At 48.5% G+C, this 10,000-nt stretch overlaps 1 protein-coding gene across 5 annotated transcripts in view; it reads left to right on the top strand.

Annotated features, from left to right (window-relative positions):
• Positions 1-10,000, top strand: part of ptprma (protein tyrosine phosphatase receptor type Ma) — a 142,404-nt gene that overhangs the window by 125,231 nt on the left and 7,173 nt on the right. For all 5 annotated transcript variants that reach the window (XR_011603275.1, XM_070985606.1, XM_070985605.1 and 2 more), the window contains 9 exons: positions 713-867; positions 996-1,131; positions 3,792-3,941; positions 5,289-5,462; positions 5,642-5,773; positions 5,952-6,077; positions 8,104-8,267; positions 8,487-8,622; positions 8,873-10,000. The exon at positions 8,873-10,000 is cut by the window's right edge. Coding sequence is in view for 4 of the 5 variants with exons in the window: in XM_070985606.1 (XP_070841707.1) it covers positions 713-867; positions 996-1,131; positions 3,792-3,941; positions 5,289-5,462; positions 5,642-5,773; positions 5,952-6,077; positions 8,104-8,267; positions 8,487-8,622; positions 8,873-8,926 (1,227 nt within the window). In the remaining variant the exon portion in view is untranslated. The remainder of the gene's footprint in view (positions 1-712; positions 868-995; positions 1,132-3,791; positions 3,942-5,288; positions 5,463-5,641; positions 5,774-5,951; positions 6,078-8,103; positions 8,268-8,486; positions 8,623-8,872) is intronic.

Below are 10,000 nucleotides of genomic sequence, written 5' to 3'. Positions count from 1 at the left end.
TGTAGATAAAGAGCTCGGTCTGTAGCAGCTCTACATGTCCTGAGACAACGTCTGCTGCAATTTGGCGCTTTTCAAATAAAATTGAAATTGAAATTGAATTAGGCCCTGCGATCGGCTGGCGACCGGTCCAGGGTGTACCCCGCCTCTCGCCCGTCGACAGCCGAGATAGGCTCCGGCCTCCCCCGTGACCCCGAAAGGGATAAGCGGCATAGAAAATGGATGGATGGATGGAAATTGAATTAGCTTTCTGGTTATTGGCTGTCTTAGCCGTATATGCTGCTGTTGGCGGCGGCGGCGGTATGGGCAGTTTCTCCTTTGTGATTGGCTGTTGCTCCGCCGTAGCTTTCACTGGCCTCCTGACGCCGCTCACAGAGCCGTTTGACTGAGCGGCAGCCAGTAGCGTGAGCGGAGGGAGGGGGCGGTTCACGACGTGTGTGAGTAGTGATTGACAGATGTCAGACACTTGCTTGGACACTCCTCTGGCTCTGATTGGTTGTTTTATGTCGGGCGCTGAGGATTCTTGCAAATCGCAGGAGGAGCAGTAGGTGTTGCTGCTGTCTGGGCAGAGGGAAGTTTTAGCAAACATGACAAAAAATGACTTTTATACAAGTTATCTACTGCAGCTTTAAACTGAGTTATCAACAGGCAAACATGGAGGAGGCTCTGGGGTGTTTTACAGCTCAATAATTCACAGTCTCTCTTTGGATGTCAGAGGGGCGTGGCAGAGATCAGGGAGATCCGGCAGTTTCATTTCACCGGTTGGCCCGATCATGGCGTGCCGCTTCACGCCACCGGCCTGCTGGGCTTCATCCGCCGCGTCAAAGCCAAAATGCCCCCAACCGCCGGCCCCACGGTGGTCCACTGCAGGTACGCACAGTTTAATATTCATCACTGATACGTATCAAAGCTTTGTTACTGCTTTTCAATACAGTGTTTTATTTAATGGAAATAAATGTGTGTGTGTGTGTGTGTGTCTGTGTGTCTGTGTGTGTCAGTGCGGGGGCGGGCCGCACAGGTTGTTTCATAGTGATTGACATCATGCTGGACATGGCGGAAAGAGAGGGCGTGGTCGACATCTACAACTGTGTCCGAGAACTGAGAGCACGAAGGGTTAACATGGTCCAGACGGAGGTACACACACACACACACACACACACACACACACACACACACACACATAAACATGGTATACACACAGTATACCACACACACGGTGGTCTGCAGACATCAGATATGAAGAGATTTGTCAACATTACAAGGAAGAAAACTACCACCAAATTACAAGAAAATACCAGCAATGAGGAGACACCGAGGAGACACAGAGGAGACACTGAGGAGACACTGAGGAGACACTGAGGAGAGACAGAGGAGACACAGAGGAGACACTGAGGAGAGACAGAGGAGACACTGAGGAGACACTGAGGAGAGACAGAGGAGACACAGAGGAGACACTGAGGAGAGACAGAGGAGACACCGAGGAGACACTGAGGAGAGACAGAGGAGACACAGAGGAGACACTGAGGAGAGACAGAGGAGACACTGAGGAGACACAGAGGAGACACTGAGGAGAGACAGAGGAGACACAGAGGAGACACTGAGGAGAGACAGAGGAGACACAGAGGAGACACTGAGGAGAGACAGAGGAGACACAGAGGAGACACTGAGGAGAGACAGAGGAGACACCGAGGAGACACAGAGGAGACACTGAGGAGACACTGAGGAGAGACAGAGGAGACACAGAGGAGACACTGAGGAGAGACAGAGGAGACACAGAGGAGACACTGAGGAGAGACAGAGGAGACACTGAGGAGACACTGAGGAGAGACAGAGGAGACACAGAGGAGACACTGAGGAGAGACAGAGGAGACACAGAGGAGACACTGAGGAGACACTGAGGAGAGACAGAGGAGACACAGAGGAGACACTGAGGAGAGACAGAGGAGACACTGAGGAGACACTGAGGAGAGACAGAGGAGACACAGAGGAGACACTGAGGAGAGACAGAGGAGACACTGAGGAGACACAGAGGAGACACTGAGGAGAGACAGAGGAGACACAGAGGAGACACTGAGGAGAGACAGAGGAGACACAGAGGAGACACTGAGGAGAGACAGAGGAGACACAGAGGAGACACTGAGGAGAGACAGAGGAGACACCGAGGAGACACAGAGGAGACACTGAGGAGACACTGAGGAGAGACAGAGGAGACACAGAGGAGACACTGAGGAGACACAGAGGAGACACTGAGGAGACACTGAGGAGAGACAGAGGAGACACAGAGGAGACACTGAGGAGAGACAGAGGAGACACAGAGGAGACACTGAGGAGACACAGAGGAGACACCGAGGAGACACCGAGGAGACACAGAGGAGACACTGAGGAGACACTGAGGAGAGACAGAGGAGACACAGAGGAGACACCGAGGAGACACAGAGGAGACACCGAGGAGACACAGAGGAGACACCGAGGAGACACAGAGGAGACACCGAGGAGACACCGAGGAGACACTGAGGAGACACTGAGGAGAGACAGAGGAGACACCGAGGAGACACCGAGGAGACACTGAGGAGACACAGAGGAGACACTGAGACACTGGGGAGACACAGAGGAGACACCGAGGAGACACAGAGGAGACACCGAGGAGACACAGAGGAGACACCGAGGAGACACAGAGGAGACACCGAGGAGACACCGAGGAGACACAGAGGAGACACCGAGGAGACACAGAGGAGACACCGAGGAGACACAGAGGATACACCGAGGAGACACAGAGGAGACACTGAGGAGACACCGCGGAGACACAGAGGAGACACTGAGGAGACACCGAGGAGACACAGAGGAGACACTGAGGAGACACTGAGGAGACACAGAGGAGACACAGAGGAGACACTGAGGAGACACAGAGGATACACCGAGGAGACACAGAGGAGACACAGAGGAGACACTGAGGAGACACAGAGGAGACACTGAGGAGACACTGAGGAGACACAGAGGAGACACAGAGGAGACACTGGATCAGCTTGTTTTAGGTCCGAATGTCAAAAGATGCTGAGTGAAAGGGACGAGACACAGAATGAAGACAAACTTTCAGACTTTTGACTTTCAGTGTCTCTTTTTGTTGTTGTGTTGTTGTTGTTGTTGTTGTTGTTTTGTTGTTGTTTTGCTGCTGTTGTTTTGTTGTTGTTGTTGTCATTGTTTTGTTGTTGTTGTTGTTGTTTTGCTGCTGTTGTTTTGTTGTTGTTGTTGTCATTGTTTTGTTGTTGTTGTTGTTGTATTGTATTGTTGTTATGTTGTTGTTGCTATTGTGTTGTCGTCCTTTTGTTGTTGTCATTGTTTTGTTGTTGTGTTTTCGTCGTTTTGTTGTTGTTGTTGTTGTTTTGTTGTTGTGTTGTTGTATTTTTCTTTCTTCTAAACTCAGCGGAGCGTCTCAGAGTTTGAGTCTCTGCAGTAACGTCTGACTGCTGTTCATCAGACGCTGACTGACAGGAAGTGACAGAAGCGGGCGCAGTGACGACCTTCGCTGTCTAACTTTTAATGTCACTCATCTGTTTTTTTCTGGCCACCCTCCTCCTCCCCCTCCTTCCCCTCCTCCCCCTCCTTCCCCTCCTCCCCCTCCCCCTCCTCCCCCTCCTCCCCCTTCCCCTCGTCCCCCTCCCCCTCCTCCCCCTCTATGCGTTGACATAAATCATTTATGAAGTGACATTTCTGCTCCTGTCAGTCAAAGCTGACAGGAGGAGGAGGAGGAGGGCTGACGAAGAGGTGAGCTCATCTTAAACCTCTCTGTCTACCAGGAGCAGTACGTCTTCATCCACGACGCCATCTTGGAGGCGTGTCTCTGCGGTGACACGGCGATTCCAGCCAGTCAGCTGCGGTCGGTTTACTACGAGATGAACCGATTGGATCCTCAGACCAACTCCAGTCAGATCAAAGAGGAGTTCAGGGTGAAGTATTGATCCGTGAGCTTTCAGTGTGACGCTGAGTGATCGTGTCTAAACCAACAGGTGTGCAGGTAGAAATGTTAATGAGTCTTTAACGAGGACCAAAGATGCCTCAGAGGCTTTGACAGACATTTATGAGTTCATTAAAGTTCGTCATGTTTGTGTTTGTGAGCGCATTAAGTCATTAAGAGTTCATGATGCATTCAATGGTCATCAGTTTATTGGTAAACATCACGTCTGCAGGAGAAACACAAGCCTGGAAAACACCAATTTAACACCACTGACTACGTTTACATGCAGTCAGGAACCGTTTCGTGACCAGAAAATCAGCCATAACCCGGTTACGCACGGCCGTGTACACACCAACAACCCTTTTTAAAAACCTGAATATGAGCCCGGGGTCACTCCTTTTCTAACCCGAATATCTGGTCATGTGTACGCCTGTCAGAATATCCCCATCCAACAGAACGTTCATCTGTGTTCTGCGCATGTTCTATTCGCAAGGAATCTCGGTCTTTTGAGTGCAGCTGGCATGGATATGGACGGACAGCTCCGGCTGCTGTTCCTCTTTCTTCACGTTCTCGCCTCCATGAATGAAGAGTGAGGCAGGACAGTGTGGAGTGCTGGTGGAGGTCAGCAGCAGCTCCGGGCTGTCCATTATCCGCCATGCTGCTGCTGCTGCTGCTGTTTTTGGATACAGGAAGAAGAAGCTGAAATGACGCTCACTGCATCATGACGTTGTCCGTGCGTCGCTGTTTTGATCAGAATGTCCCAATTGATTACCTGTTTGCTCACGCATGTAAACAGCTTATTCCCAATGTTTCAGAAACCCGAATACGGACTGCATGTAAACATCGTCATTGATTTCACCTACTTCACATAGTGATGATGGTATTGGTGATGGTATTGATGATGTTATTGATGGTATTGATGACAGTATTGATGTTATTGATGGTATTGATGATGGTATTGATGATGGTATTGATGGTATTGATGGTATTGATGATAGTATTGATGGTATTGATAATGGTATTGATGGTATTGATGATGGTATTGATGGTGGCATTGATGGTATTGATGATAGTATTGATGGTATTGACGATGGTATTGATGATGGTATTGGTGATGGCATTGATGATAGTATTGATGGTATTGATAATGGTATTGATGATGGTATTGGTGATGGCATTGATGATAGTATTGATGGTATTGATAATGGTATTGATGATGGTATTGGTGATGGCATTGATGATAGTATTGATGGTATTGATAATGGTATTGATGATGGTATTGGTGATGGCATTGATGGTATTGACGGTATTGATGATGTATTGGTGTGTGCGTGTGCAGACTCTGAACATGGTGACGCCCACCCTGCGGGTGGAGGACTGCAGCATCGCTCTGTTGCCCAGAAACCACGAGAAGAACCGCTGCATGGACGTGTTGCCTCCAGACCGCTGCCTGCCGTTCCTCATCACCATTGACGGAGAGAGCTCCAACTACATCAACGCTGCGCTGATGGATGTATGTCACACACACACACACACACACACACACACACACACACACACACACACACACCACCAGGTCCATTTAGTGGCTGTGCTGAAGCTTTCGATTGCAACACATGACCTTCGCTGTCTCTCTGTGTGATGTCATTTCCTGCTGCGTGGTCATATATGGGTCCGTGTGAACTGTTGCAGAGTTACAAGCAGCCATCAGCGTTCATCGTTACCCAGCATCCTTTGCCCAACACAGTGAAAGACTTCTGGCGTCTGGTCCTCGACTATCACTGTACGTCCATTGTCATGCTGAACGACGTCGACCCTGCACAGGTGAACACACAACACACACACACACACACACACACACACCTACAAACACACAAAGTAAACACAAGAAATAACTCCATGAAGAATAGGATGTCAATCTGTCTGTCTGTCTGTCTGTCTGTCTGTCTGTCTGTCTGTCTGTCTGTCTGTCTGTCTGTCTGTCTCTCCTTCTGTGTCTCAGCTCTGTCCTCAGTACTGGCCGGAGAACGGCCTCCATCGTCTCGGCTCCCTGCAGGTGGAGTTCGTCTCTGCGGATCTGGAGGAGGACGTCATCAGCCGCATCTTCAGGATCTACAACACGGCCAGGGTGCATTTCTTTTATAGTCTCCCACCTCCCTTTATGGTTGACTGTCACACATTAGGACTGTACCTCGTCTTGAATCTCATTGGAGACAACTGGTGACACCAAGTAGGACCAGGTGTGTTCCAGTCTGGGTCAGCTGGTGTTGACAGTCAGCAGGTAAAATCATGCGGTCCTTGCAGTCTCCAGTGGTTCGAGCTGTCGTCTGGTCTATTAACTCATTGATCACCTGAATTTCAGACACAACTTCACGTTCTTCCAAAATGTACAGAGAAGGGTCAAAGGCCAAAAAGGTCAAAAACGTCAGCAAAAGTTGAATGAAAAGAATTTTTTTAGACATGTTTCAGCTTCATTGGGGTCACATTTGTGGTCGTCAGGTTTCTGCTCCTCGGGTGACTTCAATTTACACAAACTACAGTATCTGTGAGTGCTCACAAAATGTCCACATATCGTGCTTATTTAAACTTATTTCTGTGATTTCTACAGCAGTTGATGCTAGCTGATGCTAGCTGATGCTGGATGAGAGGTTCATAGGAGGTCGTATTGACTGATGTTTGTGGTGGTTGAGAGTTGTTGCCTCTAAAATGCACAGAGAAACCAAAGTCATGAGCATGTTCGCTTTCAAGCTTGCTTAACATTAACATTAGCTGGTTAGCAACAATGATTATATTTGTAGCACTAGAGCATAGTTTGTATGTGACACTGACATTAGCTGACGTTAGCTTAGTTCTTGATGTTACATCAGTAGATCCAGTTGATTCTAGCTGGCACCAGTGGTTGATCTTGCTAATATCGACTACGGTCATTTCATACTATAAGTTCAATTAGCTGATGCTACTGATGCTAGCTGTTGCTCGTGGATGCTGGGTGAAGTGCACAGTCAGATGAAAGCAAACCAAAAACTAGTTTGTTGGCATCATTAGACGCATCAACAAGTCATTAGAAAGCAGCGATAGCTTGTTAGCGACAGTCTGGTGTTTCTTGCTCATTACGGCTGTGATCAGACGTTAGCCGACGTGTTAGCTGTGCTAGCAGAACAGAATCCAGCTCCAGCTTGCTTCATTTTGACCCCCTTTATGCCCTCAGGTGTTCAGAGTGTGTTTGATTTCTGTCTGCTAGCGTTCAGCTGTGCTTGTGCTTGATCCAAACCTCGATTTCTTTCCTGCTTCACCAAATTTAGATCAGAATGTGTTTGATTTAAACCTCTTCACCTCCCTGTCGGGCTGAGTTTAGGTTGTGTGGCGTTTGTGTTTCATTTCTTCCCTGTGTCCCACAAAATTTCAGCTGTGTTTGATCCAGACCCCCCTCCCCACCCGCCTCGCGGTGGCAGGTCAGATTTAGGTTTTGGTGCGTTTGATTTGAACCCTTTCTCCTCCCTGTCTGCTCACATTTATGTTAGGATCTGTTTATCTTCCATCCATCACTCGCCCCACCGCCTTCATTCCCTCCGTTTACCTCTCTTACCTCCTTTGTTCCTGCCTGTACTCCTGTCCTTCCCTTCTTCCTCTGTTCCTTCCTCACCCTTCTTTGCTTCCTTCCCTCCTTTCAGTCCTTCTAGCCTTCCCTATTCCTCTCTTTCCTTCTCTCCTTCCGTCCTTTGCTTCCTTCAGACTTTCTTTACTCTTTTAACTCGCGTTTGTTACTCACTTCCTCCTCTCCTTCCCTCTATCCTTTTTTACCTTCCGTTCCTGTTCTTTACTTCCTTCATTCCTCTCTGTATCTCATTCTTTCATTACTTAACACTTTCTTTTTTCCCTCGCTCCTGTGTATTGCTTTGTATCTCCTTCTGTCCTTCCCTACATCCTTCTCTCCTTTCCTTCGTTACTTTCTGTGCCTCCTTCTTTGCTTCCTTACAGCCTTCCTTCCTCTCAGGATTTAGGTTAGGGTGTGTTTGATTTTAACCTCCTTTCAGCTCTTCCTCCTTCCCTACATGATTTTACCTCGGAGCTGCTTCATTTCCTCACCCTGACTGGCCTGAGGTGTGGTTGGGGTGGGCTTGTTTTGACCCTCCTGTCCTCCCTGTGTGTCCCAGCCACAGGACGGGTACCGCATGGTGCAGCAGTTCCAGTTCCTGGGCTGGCCGATGTATCGCGACACGCCTGTCTCCAAGCGCTCCTTCCTCAAACTGGTTCACCAGGTGGACAAATGGCAGGAGGAGTACGACGGAGGAGAGGGACGCACTGTGGTCCACTGCCTGTAAGAATACACAAAATACACAGCATACACAGTACTGGATGTAGTACTGCTGATACCCCAAGTACAAAGAATACTGAGCTGATGGTTCTCCTCTGTCATCAGTGATGGTTTGTCTCCATCTAGTGGCGACAAGTGGAAAAACAGCCTGACTGGACTTGTTCTGACTCTCTCCCCCTCTTCTCCTCCTCTCCCCTCTCCTCTTCCTCTCCTCCCCCTCAGTAATGGAGGGGGTCGCAGTGGTGTTTTCTGCAGTATCAGTATCGTGTGTGAGATGTTGCGACAGCAGCGCTGCGTCGACGTTTTCCACGCCGTTAAAACGCTGAGAAACAACAAGCCAAACATGGTGGACCTGCTGGTAACTGAGACGCACACACACACACACACACACACACACACACACACACACACACACACACACACGCACACACACACACACACACACACACACTTTGTTAAACTGATGTGTAATTATTGTTTCAAATTCACGTTTTGCTTTTATTTTGTTCACTATTTTCTGTGACTTTACTACAAGTTCATTGTTGTTGTTGTTGTTGTTGTGGTGATGAAGGATGAAGGTGACCTCTGACCTCTGTGCCTCTCTACAGGAACAGTATAAATTCTGTTATGAAGTCGCTCTGGAGTATCTCAACTCTGCTTAGCCTCAACGACAGACACTCCTTCATCTTCCTCTTCGTCGTGATGATGCTGCGCTCAGTCCGACAGGAGGAAGAGGAGGGACAAGAGGTCTACTACTGACTGAAGGAGAGGAGGAAGAGGAGGGCAGACTGAGGGAGGTGAAGTGAGGAAGAGGAGGAAGATGTTTTTGCACTGCCTTGTTTGACACGCCGGCCTCCAGCTGTTCTCGCCGTGCGTCACTCTGTCGTGTTCAACCTCTCGTGTTTTATTGTTTTTGTCGTAAACTAAAGGAACCAAAACGCCGTCAGACGTGAAGCTTCACTGGGTTTGTTTTTGACGTCAGAGTGGAGCATCCTGTTCAGGTGACAGACTCACAGGATCAGCCTGAACTCACCTGTCCTGACGCACTTGAACTCACCGCCTCTTCATCCCCGTTTCTTTGTGTTTCCTCTTCGAACCAAAGCAGTGGCTTTAAGACAAACAACATTTCAGCTTTTGGAACATTTAGCAATCAAACATCTCATAAGAAAACAAAGGTCCTCATATTACGAGGACACGTTTAAAAACAGTGATGTAAACGTAGAGGATGGACTGGGCTGACTGGGAGCACTGGTGTGGTGCTTTAAAGAGCACGCTGGCACCCAGCAGGAGGAGGAGAAGAAACACAAATTCACACGAAACAGTAAAATCTCAGAATGAGTTCAGTTTAAGAGTATTTTCGCCTTTTATCAGATTTTAAACAACAACGTCACGTCTGATTGGCCGCAGAGCCACGTGACATCAGAGCTCATCCAGTCTTCGTCAGGTTTAATTAGAGCTGAAATGATTAGTGATCAATCAGTTCATTGATCAACAGAACGCATCACCAGCTGTCCTGATAACTGACCGTTCACTAAGCCCCTCCCCCAAACAGTGACTGTCCAGTGTCACCTTGTGAGTGACGTGGTCAGGTGACGCGGTCAGCTGACGCAGAGAAGACATTTTCTTTGAGTACTTGACTGTGAGCAGTCCACTGGTACTGCAGTACTTTGTTCATTGTACACAGTATGCAGTAAGTTAGCATCAGTCTGTTTATCTGCTCTCATGCATGCTGCTAA

Source organism: Chaetodon trifascialis, chromosome 18 (assembly GCF_039877785.1).
Source record: "Chaetodon trifascialis isolate fChaTrf1 chromosome 18, fChaTrf1.hap1, whole genome shotgun sequence".
NCBI classification, from domain to species: Eukaryota; Metazoa; Chordata; class Actinopteri; order Chaetodontiformes; family Chaetodontidae; genus Chaetodon; species Chaetodon trifascialis.
Note: the sequence above shows the minus strand (reverse complement) of the source record. Positions and strands in the feature narration are given on the sequence as shown.